Here is a 17,778-nt window from a genome sequence, read left to right as displayed (position 1 = left end):
TGATACAGCCACCGAGGTGTTGCCTTACACCACCTGTTTTTGGGAATGACAGCTGAGGGCCACCGCACCGGCTGGGGAATGGGAGCACAATGTGTTTCACCGGTCAAGTATCTCCTACTGTTTACAGAAGGCCATATTTTCTAAGTGGCACTGTGATTTGTGTTTAATAAATAAGAATGGACTGTCTGTAACGTAGCAGGGCGTCACAGCGAGACTGCAGAACCTTCCCAAACTGGAGACCAGGCCATGTGTGCATCACCCTCTGACCGGAGTGACTCGCCAGATTTGGGATTTTATTCCTCTCAGGGAAAACAGCTCGGTCACTTATTTCTGATGTACCCTCATTGGCATACAGGCTGAACTCTGGGAATCGGGCTGCTGTTCCTATTGCTTTACAGGTGGATCTGTGAAGACATGAAAAAATACATTCAAGAGAGATCCATCACCTGGAACCTACTGGGATGTTCAGAAGGTACTGGGTAGTGTCCCTACCCTGACAGCTACAAGCTAACCTAAATAACTTGGAGTAAGAGAGAAAGCCTTCCCATAGGTAAGCTTACTGAACTGTGGAAGGGCAAACGGTAGGGATATGTTTCCATATCTCCAGTCTCCATAGGATTGGTTTCCATAGCAGGGTAGATCCAGTGGATTCCTCCAGGGCATGCTGATGCCTGCTTATTAGCACCATAAATCACCTGGAAAAGGGGTGAAGAGCTAGGTGTTTGCTAATTACAGTGGGAGATATGGGCAAGTAAAGACAAAGACCATCTCTGAAGAATTATATAAACAAATATATAAAATAAACAGTGACTTCCTCCGAGCTCACTGATGTCACGCAGGATCAAAACCACGAGACAGACAGTTCTGTGAAAGGCTCAGCTCGGTGCTCAGCAGAGTGAGGAAAGACAGCCTCTTGGTTCCCTGGAAAGGAGAGGAAGCAACAAGGAAAGACAATGTTGCTATAATCATGGTGTCCTGAGTGCTGCTGGCAGTTCTGGTCCTCTGATTTCAAGGGGAGAAAATTGCAAAGACATCCAAGGCAGTGAATGGCTTCCGTACCAGGAACAAATAGATAAGAGTACGGCCCTCCAGCTAGAAGAGAAGCCAGAGGGAGAAAGGGCTTTGGGCAGGGTCTGTAAAACGGTCTGGAGAAGACAAAAAACCACAGCTAGATCAATTAGCTTCACGCTACTAAATACAGGAGTGATTCCTGTCACAGAAACCCCATCGTCACAAGGCACAGGGGGCTGGCACTGCATCCCGGGGAGCGCTGCTGGACGCAAAAAAGCACTTCTCCCTGGGCACCTGCTGTTCGGAGACGGGCTGCTGGTCTGGATGGCCAGCACAGCCACCTGTACGCAGCGCTCTGAACGTCCTTTTCTGGAAAACATTCCCCACAAAGAGCTTCCTTCGCTTCGCCTCTGGGTGACACCAGCTGCACTTTGTATGTCTTACGGACGTCCTTTGTGCTGCCTGTCAGCTGCGTCAGTGCTTCATGATGGATGCCTTAATTTTATTTTGTTTTATTTGCATTTGCATTTCTTTTTAAATCACTCCCCCTCGGCCACTCTCCTCCGCTAACCCGGCACTCAGCCTCCAGGTTTGCATTTACCCTCCATCCAACATAGCTCGGCAGGGCTCGTGTTCCAGCCGGCAGCTCCCATTGTCCCCGCGATCTCATTTCAAAGGGGCGGCTGGCTGCTCCCCAGCCTTGCCCAGGGCCAGCAGCTGCTGCACAGCCAGCCGCAGGCATTGCGGCGACACCAACAACACCCTTGGGTCCCACGGGCTCCATAACGCAGTCCCTGCGTGCAACGCAGCGCCGGCCCGTCAGCTCCTGAGCAGATGCAGGAGAGCAAAACCACTGCCTCCAGCAAATGGTAGCTGCTGGGTGACACAGGCTCGTGTCCCTCGGAAAGGTCTGGCTGTCTGCAACAAGCAGGGTGGAGAACCTGCAATACTTTATTTAAAATCTTCGGATTATTTATATGTAATTCCCACATAGAATAGCCTTTTCACATACATTTAGCTCCAAGGTTTCTGGCATGGTTTGTGAAGCCCTCCCCCAGATTCCAGGCAAGCCTACTCCTCACAGTGCTAGGGCAGAACAGGTTGCACTCACATAGATTAAAAACAAAGCAAAAGACCCACAACTCCCTGCTATCCAAATTCAGGATATTGCTTCTATAATTTGCACATCAGGAACAAGCTCTGCAAAGGGATGCTGCCCACTCTAGCCTGAAGGAAGCCAGCCATGAACAACCACCTCTGCAGATAAGTCTTTTTGGCAGGGTGACACCACACAGCCCCATTACAAGCGAGCAGAACGCCAAGTGCTTCTGACAGCGAGGAACACAAGATTTTGACTGAAATATTTGTCATGAGTTACAAGCACAAATGCAATTCCTGAGTAGAGTGGGGGAAAGAGCAGGTGCAGGAGGCTCTGATGTCTGCAGGGGCCGCGCAGGGGAAGCGGGAGTGAAGCTAACAAAGAGAACAGAGATCACCTTGAACAACGCTGCCAGTAATGGCACGCTTACACCCCTGTTCCCCACACTGCCCACCCCATTTTGTGGTGCCTTTGTTCATTTACCCTTTGCAGAGGGTAAAGCCACCTGCGCCTCAGCCGTCCTCTTGGGGGTACGTGCGCTGCTGCGTGGGGAGCTCAGCTGCTCATCACGATAGACTTGCGTTTCGAATTCCACTTGGTGGATGTTATATCAGGGAGAGTAAGGGCATAACAGCTGAAAATATTAGCAATATTAGCAGCGTGTTTTATATATCTATAATTTTAAACTTGCAAATACAGTAGTTGCAGATTATAATGCAGTTTGGCGTCAGAAGAGCGGCATTGCTGGTGACAGCAGCTCATGGCCACGCTGGATAGGAGAAGGCAGCTGGCTGGACATCGTGCGGGCTGGCCACGTGCTGGTTACCCCTCCAGCTGCAGGCAGCAGGACACCCATCCCGCTGGGAGCAATCTCCCACAGCCAGTCGCTCGTCACAATCACCACCAGGTCACGACAGGTGAGCAACAAGGGGCAGTGGGCACAGCACCGCGTTTCAGAGGCTGCTGTTGCAAACCATCTCTTGGCAGAGCATGACAGAGGGAGGAAATATTTTCAGTACACTCAAGGAATTAACAAATCCTGAGATCCTAACGGACCGTACTTCTGCTTAGCCCAGTGCACATAAGAACATGCTAAGCATTTGTAGATATCAACACGTATGGCATGTAGGATTTAAATCTACAATATTAAGAAATTCAGAGTTGCAGCTTTCCATACTGAGCCATCCCACAAATGTATTTTATTCCCACTGATGTTTGTAGCAAATTGTTTTCAGTGTTTCTTTTCTTTGTTTTTTACTGCACAAGCCAAAAGAATTAAAATACCAAGAACTCATGTCAAAAGCGTGGTCGTAGCCTCTGTGGTTACAGAGCTGACATGTAGCACAGACACAGTGCACATTTACCTCATCAGAAAGAAGCATGCTTCTGGAAGAGTGCTGTGAGGACAGCAAAGGGCTGACACGTCCCCTCACAAAGACCTTCCTGCACTGCAGGGCTCCTCAGACACTGCTGGTGTGCTCAGGGAAATCTCAGTTATGCTTGGATGGGGTTGGGCGACACCTGTACGAAAGTTATTAAAGTCCCTGCCCCTTCCCGGCAGGGCAAGTCTCCCTCTGGAAGCCTCCTACACCTCTGCAAAATGTACTCGGCCTGACACAAACCACTGCTACCGCCTGTTGCTGCAGAAAGGTCCCACGCAAGAGACTTGTTCTAGAGAGAGAAATACAGAGCAAACCAGCCATTGGATCTGAACTGTTACTCTACGACTGAAGCAGGAAGCCCCTCACCCCTCTGCCCAGAAGCTCTGTTCCTCCAGTGCCCAGACAAACATCACACAGCTGTACAGGCCAGGCCAGCAAGGCAGAAAACACACCCAGGCTTCACTCGATTTAGCCTTATTCGGATCGCTGTGACAAACCGGTGCCAAGCCAAGCTCAGCACCCCCAAAGCCATCCCCAGGGTTTGTTCTGAGCTTCACCTATAGCCACCAAGCAGAAGTTCTCTCTCTGCAGACATAGAAAACCCTGCAAGGCACAGAAGTGACAGACGAAAGTAAAACTGGACAGAGAGTGGCCCAGGGGTGACCCGGGGGCCCAGTGGGCGCTGCCAGCCCTGCCACGTGCTGACCGGGCAGTCACCTAGGCAAGGGTTAATCAAGCGTTGGGCACCTGAGGGCTCTCTGAGATCCATCTGCCTCAGGATATGGCCTTGTATCATTATATTATGTTTTGGGTACATATCTGATGCAAATTTGCTTTTATAAGTACAAAGCTGAGTTACAACAAGTGCCGAAAGCAGAGCTTGGCACTGCCTGACTTCTGGAAATGCATCTATCATCTTACCTGCATGCCACTGCATACAAAAGCTTTCACAAGAAAGGCAGCATTTGACCTGAAGGAGCTCTCTGGATGCTCACATTGACATGTTTAAATACACATCTGTTTTAAAATAAGGATTGATTCTCTGTTGGAGTAACTGCAGTGCAGACCGTTCACTTCAAGCACGACACAAAAGCAAGCTGCTTGTTCAGCTCCTGTGCGACCTGACACGTTTCGGCCCGTGTGCTGTATTTCAGAGTTTTCCTAGAGACATTTTGGGGGAGCTCCACCGAGAAGCCAGTGGAAAGGAGAACTGGCAGTGTGGGAAGCATGTTTCACTGCTTAGCTCCTTCTCTTACCCAGTCCACCAGAAAAGTCACATCATCCCAGCTCCCCACTGACGAGCTCTTCCGAGCGCAGGCCCACAAGGACAGCACTGGCCACAACCATCCCTACCAAGCAGTGAAGCAGCTGGCTACCGGAGCACCCCACAGCACATGTCCCACACGGCCAGCTCTGGCTGGGAGCCCTGGAGGGCTCCACACCACAGGGTGCTCGCGCGCCACAGCCAGAGCCATCCCCATCGCTCCCGGGGAAAGCGCAGCAGGATAAGATTTACAACCTTGCAAAACACCTCTGTGAGCCTGCAGGAGCCCCAGGGCACCTCGTTTTGTGCTAGCAAGTCTTTCATGGCCCGTGTTAGCTGAGTAAACACTGAGCAAAGCACGTCTATTTTATTTTTAGTTCTGAAACTACCTGGCAGAGCACTCTCCCTTCTTGCAAAGGGCTCCCCCTCCACACACCCTCTCTGGTCCCAGAAAGCACGTAGCAGGGATATCTGCAAAGCATCCATCTCACCTACGGCTGCGGGTGAAGGCAGCACCCCCCTCATGGCAGCAATTGGGGCAGGAGGCTCGGCTCCCCAGCCCCGCTGCCCTGTGGCTCCCAGGGGCCGAGCCCTGCTCCTTCCCATGGCAGGCCTGCCTCTGTGGGGTGTACTTCAACAGCCACTGACTCCGTGCCAAAATACGCACTTCTATTGCTTACCTTGGGATCTTTGCCAGTACTCGCACAGCTTTTTGTTGGTAATGAATGGAAAATACTGGCTTCTGTGGTTCCTGTTGTGCAGCTCTCACCTGCCACGCTCCGGGTTTATTTTGCCCCCTTGCAGGCTGCAAGCTCTTTGCCACATTTGTCCTCTGCACTGGCCAAGAGTGAGCTTACAGGTTGTGTTTATAACTGATGAAGGGGGAAAAAAAACAAAACCAAAAAAACTCTACTGAAGAAATGCTTTCAAACAGATAGCCAAAGTGTTAAAAAAAAAAAAAAAAAATAACTACACCATGCTGGAATACAGGCTGCAGTGAGCAGTGGCTGCGAGGCCCGGCAGCCCCATGGCTGGAGCCATGCGTGAGGCAGGGGCCAGGAGGTCATTTCCACTCCGTTATGTCCATGCTGGCTCTCTGTTCAAGAATGCAGCTGAAGCTAAATTCCTGATTTCCCTGCTTGCTAGTATTTGGGATTTGACAGAAGCTCGAAACGCCCCATTCAAGACAGTTGGGGAAATATCTTAGTAAACACCCAATACAGCACGGGGAGCAATAGCAGTGTAACATAAGCAATGCAGGAGCAAAAACAGCACAAGAGAAACTGGCACTGAAACAAAGAGGTTTACCAGTCTGAATAACGTCTGTTTTTCAGATTAGCCTAACTGGGAAGTTTGTCTCCCTAGCAGACAATGGCTGCATCCAAGGCACTTTCTGCCAAAGACTTGGTGGTCTCTCTCCTTTCTCCTCCTCCCACACCCTCTCCATGTGCAGGTCAGCGACACTCGGTGACGGACACCGGGAAGGACGCGGCACTGGCTGCTGTCGCTCCAGTAGGCCATGACAGCACCGAGAGCCTCATTCCTCTGGCTGCTTTCAGCACAGTTACAGTGTAATGAGGGGGAAAAAGGAAAAAAAGTCACTGTTTGTTACTCAGGCCACACTGCAGAGTCCAAGAGAAGACAGCATCTGTGCTCCTGGTTCTTACTGTATCTCTTCACGGAAATAGAAGCAGACAAAGAAACAAAGGTGGCTTCTCTGACTAGAGCCCAGCAAGCAGCAGCAGTTTAGCTAGGCCGAGGCTCGCTGTTGAAGTTGCTCAATAACAGAAGACTTGGGGGTAGATGTCACAGCAGAACAGTTTCGTGCTAAATTCTTCTGGGCTTAGTGAGTGATCTTTCCAGTGAGAGCTACAATACACCACCGTATGAATATCAATGGAAAAAAAAAAGAAAAAGGTAATTTTAATAATTTGGACTGTCCTATTTGCATTGCTTCTTTTTCCATGCTGCATCAGCAAAGAGAAAAAGCTCAAATTTCAAATTCTAAAATTCATAGCAAGAACAACAAATTGCAGGCAACGTAGCTCTTGAAAATGAATCCTGGTTGGCTGCCAAACGTATTTTTCAAAACAATGCCTAATTGCCTCAGGAAATACATTAATCAAAGTGTCCCAGAGGCCTGAGAATCATTTTCTGCAATCCACTGAGGCAGAGTAGTGATAAAGACCTGAGTAATGTGAGGAGCTACGCATGTCCTTGAGACAAAACACTTACGTGAGGGGTAGGAAAGGATGCCCAACTAAGAGGTCTTAAACAAATTCCTCGAGCAGCTCATTGACATCACTCTTCAGAGAGATCAAATAAGAACAAATAGCACTCCAGCCACAAAGCCAGGAATAGAAATTAGAGCAGCTCATGACTCGTGCATGTACAGAAGGTGGCACCAAGAAGCAGCCCGTGCAGGGAGTGGATCAGGCCAGCGCGGAGAAGCCCTCAGCCTGCGCAGGGGCTCTGTAGAGGCAATCAGAGGCATACTGCGGCCTGGTTGGCAGCAGCGGGGAGCCCAACACCCAAGCTCGAGGCTGACCGGGGTGCACACTGGCATGGCCAGCCCCATGCGCTGACCCAGCTTTCCACAGCGTGCTCTCTGGCACATCTCCTCAGCCGTTCGCTTGTGCTGCTGTTAGCGTGCACCCAAGGCACAGCGAGCTCCTTCCTTACACAGCTTGCTCAGCAATCATTTTAATCCACAACATGCTTCCTAACCCCTGTTCTCTTGCATTACATAAGCTTTCTAGGTCTAGTGTGCAGTTGCTAAGCAGTAATTTTGCATGACTAAAAAAGAAATCCATGATTGCTAGGTTTACTAAATGTTTTTTTTTTCCTCTTTTTTTTTTCCCTTGTTGCAATATAATTATAGCCGTAATGCAAACATTGCAGAACTTTCATCAGCAGGCAAAAACAAGGTTGAGAACAGGGTGAGCACATCATAGCTGCCTTGTAGGAGCCTTTACTTCCTACTTAGTCATTGGGGCAGGAAAAATTTGGTATAGCACAAAATCGTTTATGATAGGTTTTCCACCCTGCCAGCTAATCTGGGACAAGCAGTAGTGCCCATCCGTGTGCCAGAGGCAGCTTGCTTCCCCATCCCCCTGGTGCAGGGCACAGCCAGTCCCAGCAGTGTGCATTCATCCAGGCAAGCAGCAGCCCCACACCACTCAGCGTCCTTGGGCACCAGATGCATGGGGACCTCCAAGTTTTCTCCTCTGCTAGGAGCGCCAACCCGTCATCACCAAAAGATGTTTCCTTTCTCACACTGAAGCTCCCAGTTATGCCCCATGCATCGCCCTAAATATTTTCCCCCAATAGTTCCAATATTTATTTTTTATAAGACAAAGTCATTCCCTGCCTCATTCATTTTTAATAATTAATTTTATCTTCCTTTGTCCTCAGTGAAAGGTCTGTTTTCCCTCAGACCCCGTTCAAATCCCTTGACCACTACCACCCTCTTGTACTTGCTTCCAATGCTCCTCATTTCTTCATTAGAAGTCCAAGGAAGGAGTTTTTCCTCAGGTCCCCCCGCTTCCCCCATGCCCTTTTTGGTGCCAGCGTGGTGGCTCCAGCACCCCCGCAGAGGTGCATCCTGTGCTGTAGGCACACACCATGCCATCAGGTACAGGTCCTGCAGCACTGGATACCCTGAAGTCAACTACAAACGCTTATTCATCATGGAAGTCAATTCATTTAAAGAACAAATTGAGTCATCGATGACCTTTGCTTCTTGTGGACCTAGGTTATTTTATCTTCGTTTAAATACTGTGAATACCACAAGTATTAGCTTTCTGTATTTCCTTAAAAAGTTGAATAAGTTTAACTTAACATAATTGACTATATGCACATGCAAAATACCTCCCTGGTTGGCCAAAAGAAGTACTAAGCCTACTGCAACATTTATTTGGGCACTACCTGCTTGAATGGTTACCACTCAGGAAAATACAAAATTTCCTTAGGATAGTAACTAAAATGATAACAAGATTGAAATGGGGGCTCTAACTACACGCTTAACATGAAATGACAATTAAATAAACACAATTACTTTCTTTTTAGTTGAAGCAGCAGTGGATGGGGACACTCAGGGCCATCAGACAACACAGGGGTGAGGAAACACATCCCACGTTGTGGGGACAGGGGGAGGGAACGTGGGGGTGGCTTAGAAACAAGGCAGCAGGGAAGAGATGGGGCTGCTGGAAGGTCCCAGGCAGATGTGCCTGGGGAGCACAGAGTGACAGGGGGAGCAAGGCTGTGGTCAAACCTGGCTGGTATCCAGCTGTGCCAGTCCATTGGGGTAGATAAGGTAATAACGTGCCACATGCTGGGCAGTAGATGAGGTAATGATGTATACATGAGTTATAACAGTAAGTCACTTCCAGTAACACCAAAGATTAAAAAAAAAAAAAAAAAGCTAGGGGATGATACTTTCCATCCTCTGAAAGCCTCTCCCTGCTCTGCCCCTTCTATCAGCCCCACAGCAGCCACCCAACCCAGAGCACTGCTCACCATGCGCTTATCCTTGGGCATCCCCAGCTTCACCCTCTTCCTTCTGGAAGCCTTCACTGCCCACTTCCAGGAGGGCTGCTTCTCCCCCTTCCTGGCGAGGTGTGCACAAGCATGGTGTGGTGCAGAGAGGCTACTTACTGCTCACAGGAAGGGAGACCAGCTGGTTGCAATTACAAACTGATTCCTCCTCCTCCTGGTGTCTGAGGGGAGGGAATAGGTGAAACCTCCGAACAGCCTCACCTGGCTGCTCTCCTCTGGAGCAGGTGTTAGGGAAGGTGCCCAACCAAAGCATCTCCCTAACCTAGGATCTCATTGTGTCCTTCTTCCACACGGGTCCCTGCTTATGTGCCCCAAACTGACTCACTCCTTTCTCCTTTTTCTCTTCCATTATTACCAACCCTTCAACCTCGGGCTTTGGCTTCCATGTTCCTGGAAGCTGCTGTTTCATCCTCACCCCAACTTCAGTGTGAAGCAAGTACTCTGTGAGGTATTACATTTGGAATTCGGTGCTGTATCCATCTACTCAGGGCATCTACGTAATGGTAAACTGCAATGCCAGTTTGTATATAGTTAATTACAGCAGTATACATCATTTATGAAGGAGTAGATGGCTTGATGGTACCTTTTTTTTTGGTTTATTTAAGAATTCTGAAGCATTCTGTAGAAGCACCCTGGACAAAGAAGAAAGAAAATTTCAAACGAAATATAAAGAGAAATTCCTGGGAACCTTAACGAAGCATCAGGCTCTGAAGTATTTAGAGCAGAGTGGTCTTGACAGAAATTGTAAAGACCTAACTTGTTTCTTTTAATTCAGAGGCTGTTCAGTGTGAAAGTTATCAATGTGAACAGTGAAACAAACAGTATTTTTGAAACACGTTCATTAAGTAAAAATAAATAGCTTGGTGTTAGAGTTCTAAAAGCAAAATTTAATAAATTAATATATGCATGCCAGATAAAAATACAAAATTACAATTGAAATAGCAATCATAATAAAGGAACACTGCTCAGCATTGCAGATTTCACTGCAACCACCATAAACATCATGGAGAATTACTTAAAGTAACATTTAAAGTACATGTTTTGTTTCTGTTAAAAACAAATTACTATATGATGAAAAAACTGAACGAAACCCAAGAACATATCAGCCAAAAAAGTGGCAGAGAATGATATGAAGTGTCAATAAACTGCCAGAGGCTCAATTTCACATAAGTCGGCCTTCTTTTTAGTATCAGAAACCAATTACATAGAACATAAAAGCAAATTCACAACAGGTTTACACTGAGAAACATGCTGAATTACAACCACAAACTATCCAGAACAAAGATGCTGCACCAGATCAGTTGTTTTCTTCATGGAATGATTCTCACCAGAGCAGGGAGAACAGGGAGCAAATCATGCAATAGCTGTAGGCTTCTTGTTTTTTATTTTCACATGATAAACACCCAGGATTACTAGTACTGGAAAGTATGTGTTAACCTTTTTCAACATCAGCTGAATGGCACTACAGAAATGACAAAGAGTTCCTTCATTTTTATCCTGAATACATCGAAAGCTCTAGCAAATATGGAATTCAGCGACAAGAGCCATTAAATTACTTTAAAATATTCCTTCATCCATAGAACACTGTTGCTTCCTTTTTTATTACAAAACCCCCAAAATATTCAAAATAAAATGTCTTCATTTTTTATAAGCATCTCCACCACAAGTCTCTGATAACGGATGTCATTCAATGCAGCCATCGCATCCAGTTCTGGCGCTCTCATAAGAGTTGGTCCAAAAACTATGCCCAGGTTCTCTGCACTCATGAGATTTTCCTTTTCATGAAGTGTTACTCTGTAAGAAAGGACAGAAAAGTGTTTTTCACTGACTGAAAGACGCCTTCTGTGCCAAATAGTACCTGCATAGGCTTGAAAAAAAAATGGGGAGGAGAAGCTGGAAACATCTTTCTGCCCTTCTCCCAGACCTGCAGATATACGTTGAGTCAGACGTCTGTGTCCTCCTACCAGGCACACAGACCACGCTTACCTCCAGAAGGGTTACAGTGTACTGAGTGAGGGGGCTGATGACTGCTTTCAGTCGAACTGGGACCATTTTGCTTTTGCTCTTTAATCTGCAGCACTTGGAGGCTGCTCCCCTGGGAAGCAGGCTGTGCTCCTGGAGAGCCTCTCAGAGCTGCTACGTGAGCAGCTGAGCTCACCAGAGACGCATGATGTGACTCCATGCCACGTGGTCACACTGCCGCTCCCTCACGCGTGCAACTGCACTGCAGGCGAGGCACGCGTGAAGGCACTGCCTTTACGCATTACACGCTAACTGCGCTAAGTTGGCCTGAATGCACCTCATTCCCCTCCAGTACAAATTACGTCCTGTGGCTTGTACTAAAAAATGAAATCATCACTTTGGGGTGGCTTTGAAACCATGAGGATCTCACTAGAAGCTCATTTTCACAGCATCTGCCGCATGCTATGAAGTCTGTGCTCTGACAGGCCTACTCCCACCCCCCCGCCTCTTCTTCTGTGGACCCTAACATCTGCCAAGCAGCTGAGCCCCAGCCCATGGTGGGCTCCTGCTGCCCGGTCTCCATCTGCAGAAGAGGAGGGATGGAGGGAGGCCACGTTTTGCTGCTCCACAGGAACCTGACCTCATCAAAGCCGTGGGCTGAGGCCCTGCTTCTGGGCAGATGTGGAGGCTGCCTCCAGAAACTAACTCCTGGCCAAGAACCATACCCACAGGAGAGGCATTCTCTGCCGGGGCCAGTGCAGAAACACGTCTGCTCAGCCAGTGCCAGCAGCGTCACTGCTGGACAGCTAGGATGGTCTCTGGGGTCACAGGATGGTATTTCTTAGTACAGCACCTTGTGCTCCTCTGTGCTGCTCTGCCTCAGCATGGGCAGCATCGGCACCACGAGGGGTGTAGGAGGAGAACGGCCTGGCCCCGAGCGGCCCATTACTGCTGTCCGCTGCAGTGGGTGCGGGAGAGAAAAGCCTGTCCCAGAGCCGAAGCTCCTGCCTTGATCCATCCTGGTGAATTGCCTCAATTGAGGAAACAAATTTGTATTATGCAAAAGTTTAAATATACACTATTGTTTTATACAAAATGAATCTCCGTAAGGATTCCCAGAAACAACTACGTATCCAGGGGCAGTAACTGAAAGCTTGGTTATATTATTTCTCTTTTCACTGCTCTGGCACTTCTTTTGTTGCATGAACAAATCCGTTGGTGTGTATACATAAAGACAAGCTTTTTCTCCCCTTTTTGTCTTCTGCTTTAATTTTTATTTTAAAACAAGTGGGATTGATGTTTCTAAACTTCTGTGTCTTCAACTAGTAGTTATCTCAGGTAAAGGAGCTGTGTCTGATTACCTGAATTCAGTAGCAAGACAACAGCTTTTCCAGCACCACAGCCCATTTTAACAAACATACTAAGGGGAAGTTTAAAAATGAGTGAATTTTGTCACCCTTCTTCCTTATTGTTCACCTATACCACAAATATGATGTGCCAAAGAAACTTGCTAACTGGAGCAGCAATTGCAACTCTTGAACAGGGTAAGGAAAAATGAACTTCATACTTGACAAGCAGTAAGCAGTGTTTTTTTTTATTTCTCCCTAAGTCTTTCATCCCTCTGTCTGTTCTAAAAGATACATTTGAAATGTCACTGAAATAAATGGACAAATCAGGCAGAAACCCTGTAGCTGAATTTTGCCTGAGGTATTCAGCAGAGTCAACGTATTCCTACTTGTACAAGATCTATAAAAGGAAAAAAAAAGAGCTTAAAATCAAGTCTTTTTCTAAAGAAAGGGAGTAATTCTTATATATTGCCAATAAGTTTGAGTTATTCGAGAAGATGAAATTGATACCCTAACACGTCATATTGATTTTTTCCCCCTACTTTCCTGAAATAAATAGGACCTTTGCTGCTGCACTGGATATTCATCCGTCAATCTCTATCTAGCAATTTTTAAACCTACTGACCAGTTTCAATCACATCTGAGGGTGGTGGAGAAACCACACACAGAACTGATGTTCCTAGTTTTGAGAGTGGCATCTGGCATGGGGGTATCCATGCTGGCAAACCCCACTGCACCTGGGGCTAGATGGCCCTCTGTGCCCAATATCCACCATGTTTTTTAGGGTGTCAGGGATGATCAGGTTAGATGAGACAGCAGAAAAAGCCACCAATCCATAGGCGTTAAACTGTATTATTTCCTTGCCCGGGGAGTAACTTATTACTCCCAGCAATACTAAAGACTATTTTTTTCTTTTTTCATAAACATTCACTAACTTTAAACATAGTGCAAATTTGTTAGGCAGGTGACTTTTGTGCTTCGAAACTGTGGGCTTTTTTGACTTATGTCCTTCAGATACTTTGTGAATGCTTAAAGTTGGGTAAAAAACAATGTTTGGGTATTTACCACTGTGCAGTCTATCATTCCCCACCACAGCCAGACTCCAGGAGCAACTCTTAATTTGCTTTGCAGAATTTGGTGGGCCTTGCCCAGGCTCTTCCGAAGGTCCTAACATGAACTTTCCTAAGAACAAGTTTGGCTTAGTTCTTTCCAGACAGTCCACCTACCTCTTCAAATGTGCCATGAGATACCTTAACGTTTCACAGTGTGCAGGCGGCAGCAGTTTCAGCGCCTCATGGAGAATTTCCAGCTGTTCATCCGGATCGGTGGTTTCTGAAACACAGATGTTCACGGTCACCACATGTACAGCCCGAAGTCACGCATGGAAGGACAAGAATGGTGGCCTGCAGAGGAGAGCAGGACCTCACAGCTCTGTTGGATTACTTATTTACAGAACCTATCCAAACCTCTTTGTGGAGGATTTGCCTATCCAAAGGTGCTTAGAGCACGGTCAGGACGTGATTGGTTTTAGACAAAGAAAACTGCCTAAAAATTACACTCCAAAGGATTCCCTGCAGCCTACTAAAAAAATTCCCCTAGCAGCCCCTGCTGACTGGACTAGTTTTGCACAAACAATCTACAGGTGCAGCCCTGGAACAGCAGAAGGTACTGGGAACTTTGCCATCAGTTTCCTTGGTGGTGTCCACACTGCTTGAAAAGAGCCTTCTCCAGAGCAGTGCCAAGCCCAGCATCTGGCCCTTCTTTTCTACCCATGGCCACCCCAGACCTCTCGAGGCGTGCATGGTGTGCCTGTCGAGTCGCAGAGCTGCTCCAGGCAGCCAGGATGCTTGGCAGAAATGTTCCAGCTGGGCTTACTGCCATGCCTGCAGAGGCCAGCCCTGACAGTGGCCTTAGGATGGGCACTTATCAGCTTGTAAAAACACTCAAAACGGACATCTCTAGAAACAAGTGGCTTATCTTATTTCTAAACATTTTCATAAATCACCTTTCTAGCAAGACAAAAGCAAAGACTTTAAATGTCACTATCCAGTATTAGGGATTCACACAACACAGGCAAAACAATGCAATCCATAAATGTGAGGAAAAGGAAGCGTTCCTGGTGACAAAGGGGAAGAAGAATGTACCCACAATTGTGTGGTACCATGTGATTGTGTTGTAACGTGCAGCACATATTTATTCCTTGATCCTTACTAAATAGAACATGCAGCAGAAGAGTTGCTGGGACAGAATATGTCAATAGGCAAGTCGTGCACAAAAAGAAGAAAAGGATGAGAATGAAGAACAGGAGGAAAATGCGTTATACATACTTGCAGACTCTATAAACTTTGGGTAGGCATCATACGTGATGAGTGGAATTGGCAAATCCCTGAAGTACAGTTTAAGTGCACCAGTGATAATATTGATATCTTCATACATATTCACAGAAATATCAGCTTTCTCCCCATCTGTGTGGAGAAGGCATTGACATTAAAGCCTTGGAAATGTAAACAGATGTAAAATAGTATTCAAAACAAAAATAATACCTTGCTTAAGCAAACATTATTAAACTAGACACGATTATACATTTTGGATTTATAAGCAAAACAGTGCATTACTGGGCTGTGAAGTTCATCATTTCACAGTTAAAACCTCAAGCCTTTTTACACAGAAACTTATCCTTTCTTCATTTCAAATGACTATAGAAAATGAAGTGTTCGGTTTTTCTAGGAAAAAACTGCTTGCCTCCTCTAGCAGTATCTATGTTGTAGAAACGTGTGGAAGTTTAGCTATTTCTGTACACATTGCATTGCCAAACAACACGTTTGTCAGCACTGCATGACAAATTAGGGAAAGTCTGAGAAAAAAAAAAAAGGTAAAGGAAACCAACTTTGTCCACAGCCTCCCTGTTTTATAAGAAAAACATGTGTTCACCATTTAGCTACAGCGTACTACCTACTCCTGACCGCAGTGGACATGGATTCAAAACTTGGCTTCTCCAGCACATCCCCACCCTGCTAAGGCTGCAGAGGAGGCAGATGTTGTGTGAATAGGTCCAGTTCTCTGCTGAAACAGGAGAGAGAGTTTCCAGAATGGATTTTGGCCTTGATTTCTACTGGGACAGGGGGACTGCAGCTGGAAAGCCTTTAATTTTCCTACTGCCTTTTGCCAGAGAGAAGAGTCTGTTCTCACTGACTTCCTTTAGACTGTAATAATTCAAACTTTGCGTGATTGTATTTACCTTATTATTTTGGAGCTTTCATCCAGAAAGATGAATTTAAATTGCACAGTCCTCTTAAGGCACTTCACTGCTTGCCCTATCCTTCCCCCACCCCCCCGAGCGTAGTTTTACTTGCAAACCAGGGCAGTAGTTCAGAAAGCTTTACCCTTTCCTATGTACATCATCACTGAAGCACAGACACTGATGGAAGGAGAAGAGCAGATTTTGGTAATAAAGGCCAAAGAAAAGCTGATGTGCTTTTCTGATGGGGGAGACTCCCCCACTCTTCTGCCAGAACAGCCCCCAGACTCCTTCAGACCGCCTGCGCAGTGGAGCATGAGACAGGCAGGGGCTGTGCAGAAAAAACCGTGTCTATTTAACACAGCAGCACGAGGGTACAGCATGCAGGAAAGAACGTACCTCTGTCAAATGCCATTTTGACATCTTCAATAAGATCACTAAATCCTGAGACTCTGTACAGTCCCTCAGAATTAAGACCTGCAATGAACATTTTAACAAGATTAAAATCAGTATTAATTTTAGTTTCCTTCTACCCAGTTCTTTTTTTTTTCTAGGTTCTTCATTTAAGGGAGAAAAAGCAGACCGGTTTTAAAAGCCTTATCAGGCTTTCCTTTCAGAATGAAATCTCACCCTGGCCTTTTAACCCTGACCCTTGCATTAGCTGCCTTGTTAAATCAGCACTAAATTATGTTTATGCAAATGATTTCAGAGCTGAAGAAACATATTAAGCCAATTACAACGGATTTAAAAATAACTGAGATTAGCATGTGAGATGTTTAGTCATCATTTCAGAATGAAAACAAATATTCTAATTCTAGAAAAGGATATTCTGTGTGCTAGGGGATCTAGCAAGAGGAAACGTCAATACTAACTGGCTTTGCTTTAGCACATTCACTTGATTTTTTAATAAAAATATTACTGGAAAGATAGGTGCCATGATGTGACTATAAAGCAGTAATTGTTCATTAAGCAATTTCTAGCAGAATCTATAAAAATTATAAATGGGTACGAACCATGAAATAATACGAAGTATAATATTAACAGTGCAGGGTAATTGGCAGTCATAAAATGTCTTGTGCAAACCTGTTTTGAGCAATCATACACTCAGCAGAAACCCAGATGACCCAGATCAATCTAAACGGATTATCAGTAAAGCAACGAGAGCCCATTAACTACGCCTTACCTCGGGATTCAATTTCCCTAATGCACATGTCTACTACCATCGGTCTCTTTGTGAAGTGTGCTTTTACTAGCGTGGTAAGGTCACAGCTGTACACTTTTTTGACATGCTTCAGGTCTGGCTTGCAGTCATTTGGGACCATCTTGGAACACTGCTTGTGCACATTTAAACCACAATCTGAGAGAAAAATGAAAGGACGATTAGGCTGGTGTTTGGTGAAGATGTATCCCGAGGTCACCGCTGCTGAGTGCACGCAGATCCTGACGCCATCCTGCAACTACTACTTCTGCAGAGACCTCTTAACGACCAAACGCACGAGGCTGGGACAGACTTAAAGCAACGTATTTTCTACCCAAGACATTCCTTCCACGCCTCAAAGATCCAACATGAACCGATAAACTTTCCCCAGGGCTTACCGAATCAAGGTGTAAGAGCCAGTCGTGTTCCCCACCAGTATTTGTGTTGCTACCATGACCTAAACTTTCCTTCCAGGTCGTTGCGGATATCCAGGCGTGACAGCCCAAGCACAGCGTTGCTGGTGACAGGGCCCTTTCCCCGGCATGGGGAGCAGACATGCAGCCGCAGAGTCTCCGTGCTGCCGGGGGCATTTCACGAGGACTGCTCTAGGGCTGCCCCTCTAATACAGGCTCATAGGCTGTTTGTGAAGCAGTGCTGGCAGTCACCAAAACAGTTCTATGTATTTTAAAAGTGGCTTCGGGAATATTTGTGGGTTTTGTTT

At 46.4% G+C, this 17,778-nt stretch overlaps 1 protein-coding gene across 3 annotated transcripts in view; it reads right to left on the bottom strand.

Moving 5' to 3' along the window:
* Positions 1–10,179: 10,179 nt before the first annotated feature.
* The window catches only part of CHN1 (chimerin 1), a 96,115-nt gene continuing 88,516 nt past the window's right edge, over positions 10,180–17,778 (bottom strand). For all 3 annotated transcript variants that reach the window (XM_048061498.2, XM_066999784.1, XM_013171567.3), the window contains 5 exons: positions 17,043–17,216; positions 16,259–16,336; positions 14,949–15,086; positions 13,848–13,953; positions 10,180–11,107 (listed from right to left, as the gene is read on the bottom strand). In XM_048061498.2, coding sequence (XP_047917455.1) covers positions 10,936–11,107; positions 13,848–13,953; positions 14,949–15,086; positions 16,259–16,336; positions 17,043–17,216 — 668 coding nt within the window. In that variant the 3' untranslated portion in view covers positions 10,180–10,935. The remainder of the gene's footprint in view (positions 11,108–13,847; positions 13,954–14,948; positions 15,087–16,258; positions 16,337–17,042; positions 17,217–17,778) is intronic.

The sequence above is a fragment of the Anser cygnoides genome, chromosome 6 (genome assembly GCF_040182565.1).
Source record: "Anser cygnoides isolate HZ-2024a breed goose chromosome 6, Taihu_goose_T2T_genome, whole genome shotgun sequence".
NCBI classification, from domain to species: domain Eukaryota; kingdom Metazoa; phylum Chordata; class Aves; order Anseriformes; family Anatidae; genus Anser; species Anser cygnoides.
Note: the sequence above shows the minus strand (reverse complement) of the source record. Positions and strands in the feature narration are given on the sequence as shown.